Source organism: Melospiza georgiana, chromosome 32, assembly GCF_028018845.1.
Source record: "Melospiza georgiana isolate bMelGeo1 chromosome 32, bMelGeo1.pri, whole genome shotgun sequence".
NCBI classification, from domain to species: Eukaryota; Metazoa; Chordata; class Aves; order Passeriformes; family Passerellidae; genus Melospiza; species Melospiza georgiana.
The window spans coordinates 386,375-407,545 of record NC_080461.1 but is presented as its reverse complement, the minus strand read 5'-3'; the positions used below and the strand labels follow the sequence as shown (position 1 = coordinate 407,545).

The following is a 21,171-nucleotide window of genomic DNA, read 5'->3' as shown; positions in this document are numbered from 1 at the left end:
CCTCTGTCCCCCATCTCTCTCTCTTTCCCCCTGTCCCTCGAGTGTCCCTTTGTCCATCTGTCCCCTCCTGTCCCCGCTGTCCCGTCTCTCTCCCCTCTGTCCCTCTATCCCTCTTTCCCCCTGTCCCTCGCGTGTCCCTCTGTCCCTTCTCTCCCCTCTGTCCCCTCTCTGCCTCCTGTCCCTTCCCTCGCCTCTCTCCCCCCGCTTTCCCCGCCGCTGTCGGGTCTCTCCCGGTGCCCGGGATGGCGGAGGGCGGCCCGCGGCGGCTCCGCCCGTGGTTGCTGGCCCAGCTGCAGAGCGGGCGCTTCCCCGGTTTGCAGTGGGACGACGCGGCCCGGACGGCGCTGCGGATCCCGTGGGCGCACGGCGGGCGGAGCGGGGCCCGCGACGGGGCGGGGGCGGCGCTATGCAGAGTAGGGGCGGGAATGGGGCGGCGCTATGCAAAGTAGGGGCGTGGCTATGCACAGTGAGGGGAGTGGGCGGCGACCGGGCGGGGGCGGCGCTATGCAGAGTAGGGGCGGGGATGGGGCGGCGCTATGCAAAGTAGGGGCGGGGCTATGCACAGTGAGGGGAGTCGGCGGCGACCGGGCGGGGGCGGCGCTATGCAAAGTAGGGGCGGGGCTGAGGGCGGGGCTTTGCTGGGTGGGGGCGACGCTATAGCACCGAGGGGCGGGGCTATGCACAGTGAGGGGAGTGGCCAGCGACAAGGCGGGGACAGCACGATGCACAGTAGGGGCGGGGCTCTGCAGGGTAGGGGCGGGGCCACAGCGACAGAGGGGCGGGGCTATGCACAGTGAGGGGAGTGGACAGTGATGGGGTGGGGCGCTGCTCTGCAAAGAAGGGGCGGGGCCTGCGGCGTAGAGGCGGGGCTTGTGGGGCAGGGGCGGGGCTATGCAAACTAGGGGCGGGGCTACTGTGACCGAGGGGCCAGGGCCACACTATGCAAAGTAGGGGCGGGGCTATACAGGGTGAGGACGGCGTTGTGTGAGGTGGGGCTATAGCACCGAGGGGCGGGGCTGCAGCGACCAAGGGGCGGGGCTATGCACAGTGAGGGGCGGGGCTCGCAATGGGGCAGGGATTGCACTTTGCAGGGTAGGGGCGGGGCTATGCAGGGTAGGGGGCTGCACAGTGGGGTGGGGCTATGCAAAGTAGGGGTGGTGCTAGGCAGAGTGATGGGTGGGGCTATGCCGACCGAGGGGCGGAGCTCTGCAGAATGAGGGGCGGGGCTGGGGAGGTGCTCTGCAGGGTGTGGGCGGGGCTATAGCGACCGAGGGGCGGGGCTCTATAGGAGTGGGGCTGGGGGCGGGGCTGTGCACCACACGGGGTTTTGCATAAATGGGCGGGGCTATGTAGTGAGGGGCGGAGCCTGCAGTGTCAGGGGCAGGGCTACACAGAGGGGCGGGGCTATACAGACTGAGGGGCGGGGCTATGTAGTGAGGGGTGCAGCCTGCAGGGTCAGGGGCGGGGCTATTCAGAGAGGGGGCGGGGCCAGGCACGGTGGGGGCGGGGCTAATAACGATGCTCTGTAATGTTGTGGGCATTGCCAAGGGTGTAGCTCTGCACAGTGGGGCGGGGCCTAACGATGGGCGGGGCTTCGCAAAAGTGAGGGGCAGAACTCTGTAAGGTGATGGGTGGGTCCTGGCTGAGAGGCGGGGCTTAGAGGCTGTGAAAGAGGGAGGAGCTAAGAAGAGGGCGGGGCTATGGGCGGGCCCACGCTAAGCAAAGCCATGGGAGGAGGCGGGGCTTGAGCCACGCCCCCTCTGCTGAAGGAACCTGGTGGGGGCGGGGCCTGGACAGCAGCGGGGCGGAGCTTTGAGCACTGGGCGAAGCCATGTAAAGTGCGAGATTGGGGCGGGGCCCGCGCTATGCAAATGAGCTGGGCGTGGCAGTGGGCGTGGCCTGACGTCGATGCTCTCGGCAGGCGTGGGCGGAGTACAAAGGGCGGCTGCGGCCCGGGGACCCCCCCGACCCCGCCGGGTGGAAGACGCGGCTGCGCTGCGCCCTGGCCCGGAGCCCCGAGTTCCGGCAGCTGCCGGGGCGGGGCCGCTCCGACGGGCCCTGCCCGTACCGCGTGTACCGGGTGCTGCCCGCCCGCGGTGAGAACCGGGAACGGGGATGGGAACGGGAATGGGAATGGGGGGAGGGAATAGGGGGGAACGGGAAATGGGGACATCAAATGGGGGATGGAGTTTGGGGGGACACAGGGAATGGGGTGGGGGGACTCAATATGGCGGGACACACCAAAAATGGGGATAGAATATGGGGGGACACACAGGAAATGGGGACTGAATATGGAGGGGACACCAGAAATGGTTATGGAATATCGAGGGACACACCAGAAATGGGGACTGAATATAGGGGGACACACCGGAAATGGGGGCTGGATATAGGGGGACACACCGGAAATGGGGATGGAATATGGGGAGACACAAGGGAAATGGAGAGTGGGGACTGAATATGGAGGAACACACCAGAAATGGGGACTCATTTTGGGGGGACACACAGGAAATGGGGAGTGGGGTCTGAATATGGAGGAACACACGTGAAAAGAGGACTGAATATGGGGAAGGAAATGGGAAATGGAGAATGACGACTGAATATATGGGGACACAAAGGAAATGGGATCGAGGGACTGAATATAGGAGGGGACACGGGATATGGTGTGAGAGGACGAAATATGGGAGGACACACCGGAAATGGGGATGGAATATGGGAGGACACATTGAAAATGGAATGAGGGAACTGAATATGGAGAGAACACACCGGAAATGGGGACTCATTTTGGGGGAACACACCGGAAATGGGGATGGAATATGGGGGAACACACCGAAAATGGATGAGGGGTCTGAATATGGGGACACACAGGAAATGGGGGTTGAATATGGAGGGGCACCAGAAAAATTTAATGAGGGGACTGAATATAGAGGGGACACTGGAAAAAGGGTGAGGGGACTGAATATGGGGGAACACAGCGGAAATGGGAACTCATTATGGGGAGACACACTGGAAATGGAGAGGAGGGACTGAATATGGGGGGATACACTGGAGATGGGAACTGAATATGGAGGGACAAAAGAGAAATGGAATGAGGAGACTGAATATGGGGGACACACAGGAAATGGGGACCGAATATTGGGAGAGGCACCAGAAAAGGGGGGGACAAAGGAAATGGGGACTCAATATGGAGGAACACTGGAAATGAGGGAACAGGACTGGATGTGGGGAACCCCCAAATCAGGACGGGTCCCAGGTGGGGGAGGCCGTTGGGGCCGGGGGTGCCCCGAGATGGGGGAACCAAACCAGAGGAGCACCGGGGGTGGGGCCAAACAGGGCACCGGACAGGCAGGGAGAGGGGAGGAGGGGGTCAGAGCCGTGTTAACCCTCTCAGTGCCGCCTCCTAACAGAGCCAAAGGCCCCCAAGGGCCGGCAGAGCCAGAAGGAGGCGGGGCTGAGCCCTACGGAGCCCCTCCCACCGACCCCGCCCCCCGAGAGCCAGGATGGAACCACGGATGAGGAAGAGCCCGGTGAGAGGGGGGGATGGTGGCGGTTCTGGGCCAATCCTGGGGCTGGGGTGGCCCTGGGGGCAGAGCTACAGGGCGTGGCCTCTGCCTGACCACGCCCTTTTAGCAGAGGCTCCACCCCCGGAAGTGCTGCCCCTGTGCATCGAGGTGGAGAGCGCAGAGCCCCTCCCCCCTACGGATGGTAAGCCACACCCCAAAAGGGGAGGAGCTAAATCTTACCACGCCCCCAACACTGACACAGTATTGGCTCCTCCCCCAAACCTGGGGACCTACAGAGCTTTGGCTCCAGCCCCACCCTCTGTGGCCCGGCCCCTTTCATTCCCACCCCCTTAGGCCATGCTCCACTCTTCACCTTTTAGCCCCGCCCCTCACCGTGACCCCGCCCCTTTCATCATACCCCACCCTTTAGCCCTGCCCCTTGTGGTGACCCGTCCCCTTTAATTTATACCCCTTTTAGCCACGCCCCTTGCCCTGACCTCACCCCTTTCATTTCCACTCCACCTCCTTTAGCCCCGCCCACTCCCCACCTTTAGCCCCGCCCCTTTAATTCCTAATTCACCCTTTATCCCCGCCCACTCCCCACCTTTAGCCCCGCCCCTTTAATTCCTAATTCACCCTTTAGCCACGCCCACTCCCCACTTTTAGCCCCGCCCCTTTAATTCCTAATTCACCCTTTAGCCACGCCCACTCCCCACCTTTAGCCCCACGCATCACAATGACCCCACTCCTTTCATTCCTAATCAACTTTTAGCCATGCCCACCCCCCAGGTTTAGCCCCGCCCCCTCACTGTGACCTCACTCTTTTCATTTATACCCCACCCTTTCGCCACGCCCATTCCCCACCTTTAGCCCCGCCCCCCGCGCTGACCCCGCCCCTTTCCCGCAGGGGACGCCGCGCTGCTGCTGCGGCTGCGCCGAGGCCCCGCCCAGGCCTGGCAGGGGGCGGTGCCTCCGGGCGAGTACCTGCTGAGTCCTCCCGGCTGCCAGGGGGCGGCGCCGCCGCCGCTGCCGCGATTGGTGCTGCCGCAGGGGGCGGGGCCGGGGCTGCTGCTCAGCAGCGCCCCCCGGGGGCTCTTCCTGCGCCTGCGCCCCGGGCACGGCCCCGCCCCCGCCGTGGTCAGGGGTCCCCACGCCCCCCACGGGCCCCTCCAGCCGGGGGCGCTGCTGCAGCCGTTCGACAGCCAGCGCTTCCGGGAGGGTGAGAGAGACAGTAACGGGGAGGGGGAGGGACTTCCGGTGGGGAGGGGAGGGGAGGAGCAACTTCCGTTGGGGGGGAGAAACTTCTGGTTGCGTTAGAGTAATTTCCGGGGAAGGGAGATCAGTTCTGGGGAAAGGGAATCAACTTCTGGTGGGGGAGAGGAACTTCTGGGAAGGGAGAGCAATTTCCAGGGTGCAGAGGAACTTCTGGTGGTGGGAGAGCAATTTCTGGGGAGGGGAAGCAACTTTTGGGGAGGGAGAGCAACTTCCGGGGAGGGGAGAGACTTCCGGGGGAGAAGAGAAATTTCCAGGGAGGGATAGACCAAGAATAGCAACTTCCAGGGGAAGAAAAGCAACTTCCGGGGGGAAAGAGAGACTTCCAGGCTAAGGGAAGCAACTTTGGGAGTCTAGAAAGACTTCCGGTGGGGCAGAGCAACTTTTGAGGGGAAGAGCAACTTCTGGAGGGTGTGCAGAGGCTTCCAGGAGGGTGAGAGCGACTTCTGCGGGAAGGGGAGCGATTGCTGGGGTGGGTAAAGTGACTTCCGGGGGAGGAGGAGAACTTCCGGTGGTGTTGGAGCAATTTCCGGGACAGGGAGATCAGTTCTGGGGGAGGGGAAGCAACTTCCATTGGCGGAAGAGCAATTTCCGGGGAGGGTAAAAAGCAACTTCCGGGAGAGGGCTGGGAGATCGACTTCCGGTGGGGAGACAGCAACTTCCGGGAAAGGAGAACAACTTCCAGGACAGGCGAAGCAACTTCCGGGGGAAAGAACTTACAGTGGTGGGAGAGACCAACTTCCGGGGCAGGGACATCAACTTCCGGGGACAGAGCATGACTTCTGGGGAGGAAGAGGAACTTCTGGGTCAGGGGAGAGAAACTTCCGGTGGTGGGAGAGTAATTTCCGCTGGGGAAAAAGCAAATTCCGGGGGAAGAGCAACTTCCAGGGAGGGGTAGAGTGACTTTAGGGGGAGGGAGAGGAACTTCCGGTGGGGAGACAGCAACTTTCAGGGTTCCAGGGGGTAAAAAGTAACTTCTAGGAGGGTGAGAGCAACTTCCGGGAGAGTAGAGAGACTTCCGGGGCTGGGAGATCAACTTCCGGGTGGGGAGTGTGCAACTTCCGGGAAAGAGAGACCAACTTCCGGTGGGGAGAACAACTTCCAGGGGAGAGACGGCGACATTCAGTTTGCAAAGAGCAACTTCCGGTGGTGGGAGAGCAACTTCTGGGGGAGGGAAAGCAATTTCCGGTGGGAAAGGAAAGCAACTTCCGGGAGAAAAGAGCGCTTTCCGGGAGTGGAAAAAGGAACTTCCGGGTTGGAAAGATCAACTTCCGGTGGTGGGGACAGCAACTTCCGGGAGGGCGAGACCAAAATTCCGGGGGGTGGGAGGGGCCAGGATTAAACCACCGGGGAAGGGCCGTGGAGGGGGAGGGGCCAGGCCCCAAATCCTTCCCTCCTTTGCCCTCCCCCCGCTGACCCCGCCCCTCCCCCCCAGAGCTGGAGCTGCACCGGGCCGGGCTCGGGCCCCTCCCCCCGCACCGCGTGACCCTGGAGCTCCGCCCCCCCGAGGAGGGGGAGGGGCTGCTGCTGGAGGTGGGGGAGGGGCGGGTCCCTAAGGAAAGTTGGGGGGTCCTGGGATGTTTTGGGGGGTCTTGGGTGGGGTGCCCTAAGGGATTCTGGGGGGTCCTGGGGGGCATCTCAGGGGGAGTTTGAGGGAGGTCTCAGGGGGGTCTCGGGCGGATTTTGGGGGGCTCTCGGAGGGGGTCTCAGGGAGGGGATTTTGGGGGGATTTGGGGAGGATCTCGGGGAGGTCTCGGGGGGGGGGTATTTGAGGGGGTCTCAGGGATTTTTGGGGGGATCTTGGGGGTGTCTGGGAGGGATTTTGGGGGGTTCTCAGGGGGATTTTTGGGGCTCGGGGTTTTTGGGGGGGTCTCGGGATTTTTGGGGGGATTTTTGGGGGGCTCTCAGGAGTATTTTGGGGGATTTTTGGGGGGGCTCTCACGGGTATTTTGGGGGGCTCTCGGGGAGTCTCGGCGGGGGATTTTGGGGTGATCTCATGGGTATTTTGGGGGGTCTCAGGGGGTCTCTCAGGGGTATTTTGGGGGGATTTTTGGGGGGATTTTTGGAGGGCTCTCAGCGGTATTTGGAGATATTTTTGGGGTGATCTCATGGGTATTTTGGGGGGTCTCAGGGGGTCTCTCAGGGGTATTTTGGGGGGATTTTTGGGGGGCTCTCATAGGTATTTTGGGGGGATTTTTGGAGGGCTCTCAGCGGTATTTGGAGATATTTTTGGGGGGGCTCTCATGGGTATTTTGGGGCCATTTTTGGGGGTCTCACCCCCCGTCCCCCCCCCCCCAGCTGGAACAGGCCTTTGCCCAGCGCCTTCTGGAGACCCTCGGGACCCCCCCGGGCCCCCCCGCGACCCCCCCGGGGCAATAAAGGCGGAAATGGCGGCATCCCCGCCCCTCCCCCACACTGAGGAGGTGTCACCGGAAATGGGGGGGGAGGGGACCCCAAAATCAGAGTGGGGGAGGGGCAGAGACCCCAGAATTGGAGGGGGGGAGGGGAGGGGAGCTCAAAACCAGAGTGGGGGAGGGGAAGGAACCCCCCAAACCAAAGGGGGGCCCAAAGTTAGAGCAGGGGAGGGGAGGGGACCCCAAAACCTGAAGGGAGGGAGGAGTGGAGACCCCAAAATCAAAGGGGGAGGGAAAAGGGGACCCCAGAATCAGGTTAGGGGAGGGGACCCCAAAACTGGGGCAGGTGGGGGAGGGTCCCCTCAATATTGGAGGGGGGGAGAGTCCCCAAAACCAGAGAGGGGGGAGGGGAGGAGACCCCAAAACCGGGGCATGGGGGGGAAGGAGGGCAGGGGTCCCCAACAAAAGGGGGAGGGGACCCCCAGAAGTGGAGGGGGGAGGGGACCCCCCAGGACCAGAGGGGCACCCAGGCCGTGTCCAAAAATGTTTTTTGTTTTTATTGGGGGTGGGTGGGAGAAGGGCAGGGGGTGGGGGAGGGGCGGCCCCCCCGGGGGGGGTCTCAGTCGTCCTTGAGCCCCCCAAACACCGAGGCCGGGACCTTCCTCTGCTCCAGCTGCACCTCTGGGGGGGACAGAGAGAAACAGGGGGGTCAGGAACCCCTCCCCCACCCGGGACCACCAGGGACTCCCCCATTTTCAGCCCCTCCCCCCCCTTGTTACTGTCAGGCTCCTCCCCCTTTGTGTCCATTTCCCCGTGCCCCTCCCCCCACCACGGGGCCCCTCCCCCTCTCTCAGCCCCTCCCCCTCCCAACAGCCCTCCCCCAGTACCCTCAGGCCCCTCCCCCATCATTAGCCCCGCCCCCCGGGTCCATCGGGCTCCTCCCACTCCCTTTGCCCCACCCCCTCCCTTAGCACCGCCCCGGTACTGTCAGGCTCCCCGCCCTCCTCCATGCCCCGCCCCCCAGTTGTCAGGCCCCTCCCCCTCCCTTTGCCCCACCCCCTCCCTTAGCACCGCCCCTGGTACCGCCTGGCTCCTCCCCCTCCCTTTGCCCCGCCCTCTCCCTGTGCCCCTCCCCTCCCTTAGCTCCGCCTCCTAGTACTGTCGGGCTCCTCCCCCTCCCTCATGCCCCTCCCCCCCGGTTCTGTCAGGCCCCGCCCCCCCGGGTACCATCGGGCCCCTCCCTCTACCTTAGCCCCGCCCCCCGGTTCTGCCAGGCCCTCCCCATCATTAGCCCCGCCCCCCGGTTCTGTCGGGCCCCTCCCCCTCCCCTAGCTCCGCCCCCGGTACCATCGGGCTCCTCCCCCTATTCCATCCCCCGCCCCCCCCCGATTGTCAGGCCCCTCCCCCTTCCTTAGCCCCGCCCTCTCCCTTAGCTCCGCCTCCTAGTACTGTCAGGCTCCTCCCCCTCCCTCACACCCCTCCCCCCCGGTTCTGTCAGGCCCCGCCCCCCCGGGTACCATCGGGCCCCTCCCTCTACCTTAGCCCCGCCCCCCGGTTCTGCCAGGCCCTCCCCATCATTAGCCCCGCCTTCCGGTTCTGCCTGGCCCCACCCCCCCGGGTACCATCAGGCCCCTCACCCTGGTTGTCTGACCCCACCCCCCGGTACCGCCGGGCCCCTCCCCCTCCCGTAGCCCCGCCCCCGGTACCGTCGGGCTCCTCCCCCTCCTCGTCCAGGTCGATCTCCTCGGGGTTCCCCTGCAGCGACAGCGGCGGCTCCGAACCCCCGGCACCCTCGGCCCTGAACCCCAAAACACAGAGAGACACCCCAAAATCAGGGACAGGAACCCCAAAACACAGAGAGACACCCCAAAATCAGGGACACGAACCCCAAAACACAGAGAGACGCCCCAAAATCAGGAACAGGAACCCCAAAACACAAACAGACACCCCAAAATCAGGGACAGGAACCCCAAAACACAGACAGACACCCCAAAATCAGGGACAGGAACCCCAAAAACAGAGACAGACACCCCAAAATCAGGGACAGATACCCCAAAATCAGGGACAGGAACCCCAAAACAGAGACAGACACCCAAAAATCAGAGACAGACACCCCAAAAACACAGACAGACACCCCAAAATAAGGGACAGGCACCCCAAAACACAGACAGACGCCCCAAAATCAGGGACAGGACCCCCAAAATCAGAGCTGGGACTCCAAAATCACCCAGAGTCCCCCAAAAAACAGTGAGCACAAATCAGAAATAAGGAACCCCAAAATCAGAAGTGGGACCCCCACAATCACCCAGGGACCCCAAATTAGCACTGGAGACCCCAAAACCAGAGACAGAGAGAGAGAACAGAGACAGCCCAAAATGAGAGAGACGGAAACGCCCAAAAATCAGCACTGGGACCCCAAAATCAGAGACAGAAACACCCCAAAATCAGCACTGGGACCCCAAAGTCACCCAGGCACCCCAGATCAGAAACAGGGACCCCAAATGAGCCCCAGGGACCCCAGATCAGCACACACTGAACTCGGAGGGGGGCGTGGCCGCGTGAAATGGGCGTGGCAGGGCAGGTGGGTGTGGCAGTGGGTGTGGCTATGTGGGGTGGGTGTGGCAGTGGGTGTGTCAGGGTTAGGTGTGTGTGTCGGTGTGTCAGTGGGTGTGTCAGGGTTAGCTGGGTGTGTCAGTGGGTGTGTCAGGGTTAGGTGGGCGTGTCACACCTGACAAACAGCACCTGCTGCGTGGGGCGAGGCTGGGTGGGTGTGTCTGTGGGTGTGTCAATGCGTGTGGCAGGGTTATGTGGGTGTGTCAGGGTTAGCTGGTTGTGTCAATGGGTGTGTCAGGGTTAGGTGGGTGTGTCAGTGGGTGTGTCTGACCTGACGAACAGCACCTGCTGGATGGGGCAGGCCGGGGCTGGGCAGAGTGTGTGTGTCACTGGGTGTGTCAGGGTAAGGTGGGTGTGTCGGTGTGTCAGTGGCCATGGCAGTGGGTGTGTCAGTGGGTGTGTCAGGGTTAGCTGGGTGTATCAGTGGGTGTGTCAGGGCAGGGTGGGTGTGTCAGTGGGTGCGTCAGGGTTAGCTGGGTGTGTCAGTGGGCGTGTCAGGGTTAGCTGGGTGTGTCAGTGGGTGTGTCAGGGCAGGGTGGGTGTGTCACTGGGTGTGTCAGGGTAAGGTGGGTGTGTCGGTGTGTCAGTGGCCATGGCAGTGGGTGTGTCAGTGGGTGTGTCAGGGTTAGCTGGGTGTATCAGTGGGTGTGTCAGGGAAGGGTGGGTGTGTCAGTGGGTGTGTCAGGGTTAGATGGGTGTGTCAGTGGGCGTGTCAGGGTTAGGTGGGCGTGTCTCACCTGACGAACAGCACCTGCTGGGCAGGGTGGGGCTGGGTGTGTCAGGGTTAGCTGGGTGTGTCAGAGTTATGTGGGTGTGTCAGTGGGTGTGTCAGGGTTAGCTGGGTGTGTCAGTGGGTGTGTCAATGGGCGTGTCAGGGTTAGGTGGGTGTATCAGTGGGTGTGTCAGGGCAGGGTGGGTGTGTCAGTGGGTGTGTCCATGGCAGTGGGCGTGTCTCACCTGACGAACAGCACCTGCTGGGCGGGGCAAGGCAGGGTGGGTGTGTCAGTGGGTGTGTCAGGGTTAGGTGGGTGTATCAGTGGGTGTGTCAGTGCAGGGTGGGTGTGTCAGTGGGTGTGTCAGGGTTAGGTGGGTGTGTCAGGGCAGGGTGGGTGTGTCAGTGGGCGTGTCTCACCTGACGAACAGCACCTGCTGGGCGGGGCGGGGCTGGGTGTGTCAGGGTTAGCTGGGTGTGTCAGTGGGTGTGTCAGGGTTAGCTGGGCGTGTCAATGGGTGTGTCAGTGGGTGTGTCAGGGTTAACTGGGTGTGTCAGTGGGTGTGTCAGGGTTAGCTGGGTGTGTCAGTGGGCGTGTCAGGGTTAGGTGGGCGTGTCTCACCTGACGAACATCACCTGCTGGGCAGGGTGGGTGTGTCAGGGTTGCTGGGTGTGTCAGTGGGTGCGTCAGGGTTAGCTGGGTGTGTCAGTGGGCGTGTCAGGGTTAGCTGGGTGTATCAGTGGGTGTGTCAGGGCAGGGTGGGTGTGTCAGTGGGTGTGTCCATGGCAGTGGGTGTGTCTCACCTGACGAACAGCACCTGCTGGGCAGGGCAGGGTGGGTGTGTCAGGGTTAGCTGGGTGTGTCAATGGGCATGTCAGGGTTAGTGGGGTGTGTCAGTGGGTGTGTCGGTGGGTGTGTCAGGGTTATGTGGGTGTGTCAGGGCAGGGTGGGTGTGTCACTAGGCGTGTCTCACCTGACGAACAGCACCTGCTGGGCGGGGCGGGGCGTGTCCCGCTGTGCCTCGGCCGCCAGCGCCTCCGCGCGCTGCTCCAGCAGCTTCATCTCGTCCAGGCCGCTCTGCCCCGGGGCCAGGTCCGACACTGCGGGAACGGGGGCTCAGGGGGGCTCGGGACCCCTGGGATCCCCCCATGGACCCCCGGGACCCCCCCATGGATCCCCCCATGGATTCCCCCATGGATTCCCCCCATGGATTCCCCCCGTGGATTCCCCCCGTGGATTCCCCCCCATGGATTCCCCCCCATGGATTCCCCCCCATGGATCCCCCCATGGACTCCCCCCCATGGATTCCCCCCATGGATTCCCCCCATGGACCCCCGGGACCCCCCCATGGACCCCCCCATGGATTCCCCCCATGGACTCCCCCCCATGGATTCCCCCCATGGATTCCCCCCCATGGATTCCCCCCATGGACCCCCGGGACCCCCCCATGGACCCCCCCATGGATTCCCCCCCATGGATTCCCCCCATGGATTCCCCCCATGGATTCCCCCCCATGGATTCCCCCCCATGGATTCCCCCCATGGATTCCCCCCCATGGATTCCCCCCATGGACCCCCCCATGGATTCCCCCCATGGACTCCCCCCCATGGACTCCCCCCCATGGATTCCCCCCCATGGATCCCCCCATGGATCCCCCCATGGATTCCCCCCCATGGATTCCCCCCCATTGCTTCCCCGGGACCCCCCATGGACCCCCGGACCCCTCTGAGACTCACCCATACCTGGCAGTGCCACACCTGTGCCCCCCATGCCCCCTGGCATCTGTGTACCCGTGCCCCCTGGCATTCCCGTACCTGTGCCCCCTGGCACTCCCGTACCCGTGCCCCCTGGCATTCCCGTACCTGTGCCCGTGGCGCTGCCCGACACCTTGAGCATCTGCGAGGCCATGAAGTTCACCTGGGTGTTGTAGGTGGCCTGGACGCTGCGCTTGATCCGCAGCATCTCCCGGATGGTGTCCTCGTTCCCGTGGCGGATCTCAAACTCCTTCCACGTCTGCCAGAAACTGCCCGTGATCTGGGACGGACAGACAGACAGACAGACATTGTCAGCATCTCAAACTCCTTCCACGTCTGCCAGAAACTGCCCGTGATCTGGGACGGACAGACAGACAGACAGACATTGTCAGCATCTCAAACTCCTTCCACGTCTGCCAGAAACTGCCCGTGATCTGGGACGGACAGACAGACAGACAGACATTGTCAGCATCTCAAACTCCTTCCACGTCTGCCAGAAACTGCCCGTGATCTGGGACGGACGGACAGACAGACACCATCAGCATCTCAAACTGCTGCCAGAAACTGCCCGTGACCTGGGACGGACAGACGGACACACAGACAGACAGACAGACAGACACCATCAGCATCTCAAACTCCTTCCACGTCTGCCAGAAACTGCCCGTGATCTGGGACGGACAGACAGACAGACAGACATTGTCAGCATCTCAAACTCCTTCCACGTCTGCCAGAAACTGCCCGTGATCTGACAGACAGACACACAGACAGATAGACACACAGACAGGGTCAGCATCTCAAACTCCTTCCATGTCTGCCAGAAACTGCCCGTGATCTGGGGCAGACAGACAGACACACAGACAGACAGACAGACAGGGTCAGCATCTCAAACTCCTTCCACGTCTGCCAGAAACTGCCTGTGATCTGGGACAGACAGACAGACAGACAAACAGGGTCATTGTCTCCTGCCAGAAACTGCCCGCGATCTGGGACAGACAGACACACAGACAGACAGACAGACAGACAGACACCATCAGCATCTCAAACTGCTGCCAGGTGTGCCAGAAACTGCCCGTGATCTGACAGACAGACACACAGACAGACAGACAGACACCATCAGCATCTCAAACTGCTGCCAGAAACTGCCCGTGATCTGACAGACAGACAGACAGACAGACAGACAGCATCAGCATCTCAAACTCCTTCCACGTCTGCCAGAAACTGCCCGTGATCTGACAGACAGACAGACAGACACACAGACAGACAGACACCATCAGCATCTCAAACTGCTGCCAGAAACTGCCCGTGATCTGACAGACAGACAGACAGACAGACAGACAGACAGGGTCAGCATCTCAAACTCCTTCCACGTCTGCCAGAAACTGCCCGTGATCTGGGACGGACAGACAGACACACAGACAGATGTACACACGGACACGGTCAGAATCTCAAACTCCTTCCACGTCTGCCAGAAACTGCCCGTGATCTGGGGACGGACGGACAGACAGACAGACAGACAGGGTCATTGTTTCCTGCCAGAAACTGCCCGATTTGACAGACAGATAGATGGACAGACACACAGACAGACAGACAGACGTGGTCACATCTCAAACTGCTGACAGAAACTGCCCGTGATCTGGGGATGGACAGACAGACAGACAGACAGACAGGGTCAGCATCTCCTGCCAGAAACTGCCCCTGATCTGGGACAGACGGACAGACAGACATGGGGACACTCCTGGCCAGGAGCCACCTCAGCCAAGGGTCACAGATCTGGGAGCAGTGAGAGCCCCCAGTGTCCCCAGTCCCTCCCAGTCCATCCCAGTATATCCCAGTATATCCAAGTCCATCCCAGTCCCTCCCAGTCCCCCCAGTCTCACCCTGGGGTCGCAGATCTGGGAGCAGTGGGTGTCCCCAGTGTCCCCAGCCCATCCCAGTCCATCCCAGTCTCTCCCAGTATATCCCAGTCCATCCCAGTATATCCCCAGACCATCCCAGTCCATCCCAGTATATCCCAGTCCATCCCACTCCCCCCAGTCTCACCCGTGGGTCACAGATCTGGGAGCAGTGGGTGTAGATGGTGCGTGCCCGATCCACCTCGCCCAGTCCATCCCAGTATATCCCAGTCCCTCCCAGTATATCCCAGTATACCCCAGTCCCTCCCAGTATCCCCAGTCCCTCCCAGTATATCCCAGTATAACCCAGTCCCTCCCAGTATCCCCAGTCCCTCCCAGTACATCCCAGTATATCCCAGTCCATCCCAGTCCCCCCAGTCTCACCCTGGGGTCGCAGATCTGGGAGCAGTGGGTGTAGATGGCGCGTGCCCGATCCACCTCGCCCAGCCCATCCCAGTATATCCCAGTCCATCCCAGTATATCCCAGTCCCTCCCAGTATCCCCAGTCCCTCCCAGTATATCCCCATCCATCCCAGTCCATCCCAGTCCCTCCCAGTCCATCCCAGTCCCCCCAGTCTCACCCTGGGGTCGCAGATCTGGGAGCAGTGGGTGTAGATGGCGCGTGCCCGATCCACCTCGCCCAGCCCATCCCAGTATATCCCAATATAACCCAGTATATCCCAGTCCATCCCAGTATATCCCAGTATATCCCAGTATATCCCAGTCTCACCCGTGGGTCGCAGATCTGGGAGCAGTAGGTGTAGATGGCGCGTGCCCGATCCACCTCGCCCAGCCCATCCCAGTATATCCCAGTATATCCCAGTATATCCCAGTCCCTCCCAGTATCCCCAGTCCCTCCCAGTATATCCCAGTCCATCCCAGTCCCCCCAGTCTCACCCTGGGGTCGCAGATCTGGGAGCAGTGGGTGTAGATGGCGCGTGCCCGATCCACCTCGTCCAGTCCATCCCAGTATAACCCAGTCCATCCCAGTATATCCCAGTATACCCCAGTATAACCCAGTCCCCCCCAGTCTCACCCTGGGATCACAGATCTGGGAGCAGTGGGTGTCCCCAGTGTCCCCAGTCCATCCCAGTCCCTCCCAGTATATCCCAGTCCATCCCAGTATCCCCAGTCCCTCCCAGTCCCTCCCAGTCCCTCTCAGTCCATCCCAGTATATCCCAATATAACCCAGTATATCCCAGTCCATCCCAGTCCATCCCAGTATATCCCAGTCCATCCCAGTCCCCCCAGTCTCACCCGTGGGTCACAGATCTGGGAGCAGTGGGTGTAGATGGTGCGTGCCCGGTCCACCTCGCCCAGTCCTTCCCAGTATAACCCAGTCCCTCCCAGTATATCCCAGTATACCTCAGTCCCTCCCAGTATCCCCAGTCCCTCCCAGTGTATCCCCGTCCATCCCAGTCCATCCCAGTGCCCCCAGTCTCACCCTGGGGTCGCAGATCTGGGAGCAGTAGGTGTAGATGGCGCGTGCCCGATCCACCTCGCCCAGCCCATCCCAGTATATCCCAGTATATCCCAGTCCATCCCAGTCCATCCCAGTATATCCCAGTCCATCCCAGTCCCCCCAGTCTCACCCTGGGGTCGCAGATCTGGGAGCAGTAGGTGTAGATGGCGCGTGCCCGATCCACCTCGCCCAGCTTGCACTCCATGTCGGCGAAGCGCAGGCACAGCTCCCGCGCGGCATCGTCACCCAGCACCTGCACAGGGACGGGGCACTGGCACACCTGGCACACCTGGCACCGGCCGTGCCACACGGTGCCCACCTGGGACACCCAGTGCCCACCTGGGACACCTGGCACCGGCCGTGCCACACGGTGCCCACCTGGGACACCCAGTGCCCACCTGGGACACCTGGCACCAGCTCTGCCACACAGTGCCCACCTGGGACACCTGGCACCAGCCGTGCCACACAGTGCCCACCTGGGACACCTGGCACCAGCCGTGCCACGCAGTGCCCACCTGGCACACCTGGCACCAGCCGTGCCACACAGTGCCCACCTGGGACACCTGGCACCAGCCGTGCCACACAGTGCCCACCTGGGACACCTGGCACCAGCCGTGCCACACAGTGCCCACCTGGGACACCTGGCACCAGCTGTGCCACACAGTGCCCACCTGGGACACCTGGCACCAGCCGTGCCACGCAGTGCCCACCTGGCACACCTGGCACCAGCCGTGCCACACAGTGCCCACCTGGGACACCCAGTGCCCACCAGGGAGACCTGGCACTGGCTGTGCCACACAGTGCCCACCTGGGACACCCAGTGCCCACCTGGCACACCTGGCACCAGCCGTGCCACACAGTGCCCACCTGCGCCACCCAGTGCCCACCTGGCACACCTGGCACCAGCCGTGCCACACAGTGCCCACCTGCGCCACCCAGTGCCCACCTGGCACACCTGGCACCAGCCGTGCCACACAGTGCCCACCTGGCACACCTGGCACCAGCTGTGCCACACAGTGCCCACCTGGGACACCCAGTGCCCACCTGCGCCATCCAGTGCCCACCTGCGCCACCCAGCACCTGGGACAGAGATGGTGACATCTGTGCCCACCGGTGCCTCCCAGTGTCCCCAGTGCCACCCAGCACCAGCTGGGAACCAACCCAGTCCCACCTGAGACACCTGGGACCACCTGGGGACTCCAGTGCCCACCTGTGCCACCCAGCACCTGGGGACAGGGACGGTGCCACTGGGACACCTGGCACCAGCTGGGACCCCAGTGCCCGCCTGTGCCCAGCTGTGCCCCCAGTGCCACCTGTGCCCAGCTGTGCCTCCCAGTGCCCACCTGTGTCCCCAGAGCCCACCTGTGCCACTTGGGACCAACTGTGCCCACCTGTGCCCATCTGTACCCACCTGTGCCCAGCTGTGTCCCTTTCTACCCACCTGCGCCCACTGTGCCCACCCATTCCATCTGTGCCCACCCGTGCCACCTGTCCCCACAGCTGTGGGTGAGCCCAGGTGTGCCCAGGTGTGCCCAGGTGTGCCAGGTGTGCCCAGGTGCCCACCTTGATGGCTCTCTGGTAGATGGGGCGCGTGTGGGTGACCCCGAATTGCTCAGTACCCCCATCCCCAGGTGTGCCCAGGTGCCCCAGGTGTACCCAGGTGTGCCCAGGTGTGCCCAGGTGTGCCAGGTGTGTGCCCAGGTGCCCACCTTGATGGCTCTCTGGTAGATGGGGCGCGTGTGGGTGACCCCAAAGAACTCAGTGCCCCCACCCCCAGGTGTGCCCAGGTGTACCCAGGTGCCCCAGGTGTGCCCAGGTGCCCACCTCGATGGCTCTCTGGTAGATGGGGCGCGTGTGGGTGACCCCGAATTGCTCAGTGCCCCCATCCCCAGGTGTGCCCAGGTGCCCCAGGTGTGCCCAGGTGTGCCAGGTGTGCCCAGGTGCCCACCTCGATGGCTCTCTGGTAGATGGGGCGCATGTGGGTGACCCCAAGGAGCTCAGTGCCCCAGCCCCAGGTGTGCCCAGGTGCCCCAGGTGTGCCAGATGTGTGCCCAGGTGCCCACCTCGATGGCCCGCTGGTAGATGGGGCGCGTGTGGGTGACCCCGAAGAGCTCGGCTGCCCGCCGGATGTAGATGTGGAACCCACCCCAGGTGTGCCCAGGTGCCCCAGGTGTGTGCCCAGGTGTGCCCAGGTGCCCAGGTGCCCACCTCGATGGCCCGCTGGTAGATGGGGCGCGTGTGGGTGACCCCAAAGAACTCGGCTGCCCGCCGGATGTAGATGTGGAACCCACCCCAGGTGTGCCATGTATACCCATGTGTGCCAGGTGTGTGCCCAGGTGCCCCAGGTGTGCCCAGGTGTGCCGGATGTGCCGCAGGTGTGCCCACCTCAATGGCTCTCTGGTAGATGGGGCGCGTGTGGGTGACCCCAAGGAGCTCAGTGCCCCAGCCCCAGGTGTGCCCAGGTGTGTGCCCAGGTGCCCCAGGTGTGCCCAGGTGCCCAGGTGCCCACCTCAATGGCTCTCTGGTAGATGGGGCGCGTGTGGGTGACCCCGAAGAGCTCGGCTGCCCGCCGGATGTAGATGTGGAACCCACCCCAGGTGTGCCCAGGTGTGCCAGGTGTGCCCAGGTGCCCCAGGTGTGTGCCCAGGTGTGCCCAGGTGCCCAGGTGCCCACCTCGATGGCCCGCTGGTAGATGGGGCGCGTGTGGGTGACCCCGAAGAGCTCGGCTGCCCGCCGGATGTAGATGTGGAACATGTCGCGCTGCTGCTCGGGTGGCACCGCCCGCGTGCCCCGCTCGTACACGGCCATGGCGCGCCGTGCCAGCCCAAACTGCTCCTCCAGGCGCGCGTACAGCAGGTAGATGGCTGGGGCACGGACAGACGGACAGACCGGGTCAGCGGACAGACGGACAAATGGGGACGCGGGGACAGTGAGGGGACATGGGCACATGGGGACATGGGGACAGGGAGGGGATGGACAGGGACACACGGACAGACAGACAGGAGGGGACAGGGACAGAGGGACAGGGATGGGGACAGGGAAGGAGGGGACAGGGACAGGGGACAAGGACAGGGACAGACAGGGACAGGTACAGGGGACAGGGACATGGGGACACACAGGACAGGAGGGGAGAGGGGACAAGGACAGGGACAGACAGGGGACAGGGACATGGGGACACACAGGACAGGAGGGGACAGGGGACAAGGACAGGGACAGACAGGGGACAGGGACATGGGGACACACAGGACAGGAGGGGACAGGGGACAAGGACAGGGACAGACAGGGGACAGGGACATGGGGACACACAGGACAGGAGGGGACAGGGACAGGGGGACACAGGGTCGGACAGGGACAAGGAGGGATAGGAACAGGGAGGGACAGGGACATGGGGACAGCCAGGGACAGTGAGGGGACAGGGACAGGGAGACACAGGGACAGACAGAGGACAGGGACAGGGTGAAGGGACAGGTATGGGGACAAGGACAGGGGACACGGGGACACCCAGGGACAGACAGGGAGACAGAAGGGGACAGACCGAGGACAGGGACAGAACAGGTACATGGGGACAGAGAGGGGACAGGGAAGGGACAGTGACAAGGAAAGATAGGGAGGGACAGCGAGAGGACAGCCAGGGACAGGGACAGAGACAGGGACAGGGACAGGGACAGGGACAGGGACAGGGTGAGGGGACAGAGCAAAGGAGAGGAACAGGGACAAGGGACAGTGAAGAGACAGGGACAGGGAGGGGACAGGGCAGGGACAGGGATACCTGCCATGTCCCCAGTGCCCCCCATGTCCCCAGTGTCCCCAACAACCCCAATGTTCCCCATCCCCAATGCCCCCCATTGCCCCCCATGTCACCAATGCCCTCTCAATGCCCCCAATGCCTTCAACATCCCCAACGTCCCCACTCCCCCCATGTCCCCAATGGCCCCGATGCCCCCCATGTCCCCGATGTCCCCAATGCCTTCCCCTGACCCCAATGCCCACAGTATCCCCAATGTTCCCATATCCCCCAATGTCCCCCATGTCCCTGATGCCCCCACTGCCCCCTGATGTCCCCATATCCCCCCATTGTCCCCAGTGCCCTCCCCTGTCCCCACTGCCCCCACGTCCCCCATCCCCAATGCCCCCCACTGCCCCCCATGTCCCCATATCCCCCAATGTCCCCGATGACCCCCATGTCACCAATGCCCCCAGTGCCCTCCCCTGACCCCAATGCCTCCAGTATCCCCAATGTCCCCCATGTCCCCATATCCCCCATGTCCCCATATCCCCCAACGTCCCCACTGCCCTCCATGTCCCCGGTGCCCCCCCCCATGTCCCCTTGTCCCCATGTCCCTACTCTTGGCGTGCTGGGGGGGGCACCCGTCCAGCGCCTGCTCGAAGAGGTCCCGGGCGCGCTCCAGCTTGCGGCCGCCGTACCGGGCCACGAACTTGGACAGGTACGTGAGCCACAGGTCCCCGACGTGCGGCCAGCGGAACAGCGCGATGCCGCGCTCATAGGCCTGGGGGGACATGGGGACATTGGGGACATCAGTGTGGGGCCATTGGGGACAGTGACATGGCAGTGCCACAGGTCCCCGATGTGAGGCCAGTGGAACAGCGCGATGCCGCGCTCATAGGCCTGGGGGGACATGGGGACATTGGGGACATCGGTGTGGGGACATTGGGGACACGGTGACACTGGTGGAACAGCGCGACGCCGCGTTCATAGGCCTGAGGGGACATGGGGACATGGGGACATCAGTGTGGGGCCATTGGGGACAGTGACATGGCAGTGCCACAGGTCCCCGATGTGAGGCCAGTGGAACAGCGCGATGCCGCGCTCATAGGCCTGGGGGGACATGGGGACATTGGGGACATTGGGGACAGTGACATGGCAGTGCCACAGGTCCCCGACATGCGGCCAGCGGAACAGCGCGATGCCGCGCTCATAGGCCTGGGGGAACATGGGGACATTGGGGACATCAGTGCGGGGACATTGGGGACACGGTGACACCCGCGGAACAGCGCGATGCCGCGCCTGAGGGGACATGGGGACACTGGGGACATCAGTGTGGGGACATTGGGGACAGGTACGTGAGCCACAGGTCCCCGACGTGCGGCCATCGGAACAGCGCGATGCCGCACTCATAGGCCTGGGGGGACATGGGGACATTGGGGACATCAGTGTGGGGACACTGGGGACACGGTGACACTGGCGGAACAGCGCGATGCCGCGCTCATAGGCCTGAGGGGACATGGGGACACTGGGGACATCAGTGTGGGGACATTGGGGACATCAGCAGAACAGCGCGATGCTGTGCTCATACGCCTGTGGGGACACTGGGGACATTGGGGACATGGTGACACCAGCGGAACAGCACAATGCCGCGCTTGTAGGCCTGCGGGGACACTGGGGACATCAGCATGGGGACATTGGGGACATCAGTGACATCAGCGGAACAGCGTGATGCTGTGCTCGTAGGCCTGAGGGGACATGGGGACATTGGGGACATCAGCATGGTGACGTGGTGTCACCAGTGGAACAGCTCGATACCGCGCTCGTACGCGTGCAGGGACATTGGGGACATCAGCGTGGGGACACTGGAGACACGGTGACACCAGT

General features: G+C 63.0%; 2 protein-coding genes across 2 annotated transcripts in view; one reads left to right on the top strand and one right to left on the bottom strand.

The window, feature by feature from the left end:
• The first annotated feature begins 215 nt into the window (after positions 1-215).
• On the top strand, positions 216-7,151 carry LOC131095024 (interferon regulatory factor 9-like). The gene is made up of 7 exons (XM_058042619.1): positions 216-413; positions 1,922-2,096; positions 3,405-3,524; positions 3,628-3,702; positions 4,408-4,719; positions 6,208-6,305; positions 7,071-7,151. Exons 1-7 carry the CDS (start codon positions 243-245, stop codon positions 7,149-7,151), a joined length of 1,032 nt encoding a protein of 343 aa, XP_057898602.1. The 5' UTR covers positions 216-242.
• A 577-nt stretch (positions 7,152-7,728) lies between these two features.
• The window catches only part of XAB2 (XPA binding protein 2), a 45,052-nt gene continuing 31,609 nt past the window's right edge, over positions 7,729-21,171 (bottom strand). Inside the window, exons 13-19 of the mRNA XM_058042624.1 lie at positions 19,906-20,068; positions 18,234-18,424; positions 15,691-15,813; positions 12,315-12,486; positions 11,426-11,552; positions 8,833-8,924; positions 7,729-7,807 (exon numbers count right to left, since the gene is read on the bottom strand). Coding sequence (XP_057898607.1) covers positions 7,746-7,807; positions 8,833-8,924; positions 11,426-11,552; positions 12,315-12,486; positions 15,691-15,813; positions 18,234-18,424; positions 19,906-20,068 — 930 coding nt within the window. The 3' untranslated portion in view covers positions 7,729-7,745. The remainder of the gene's footprint in view (positions 7,808-8,832; positions 8,925-11,425; positions 11,553-12,314; positions 12,487-15,690; positions 15,814-18,233; positions 18,425-19,905; positions 20,069-21,171) is intronic.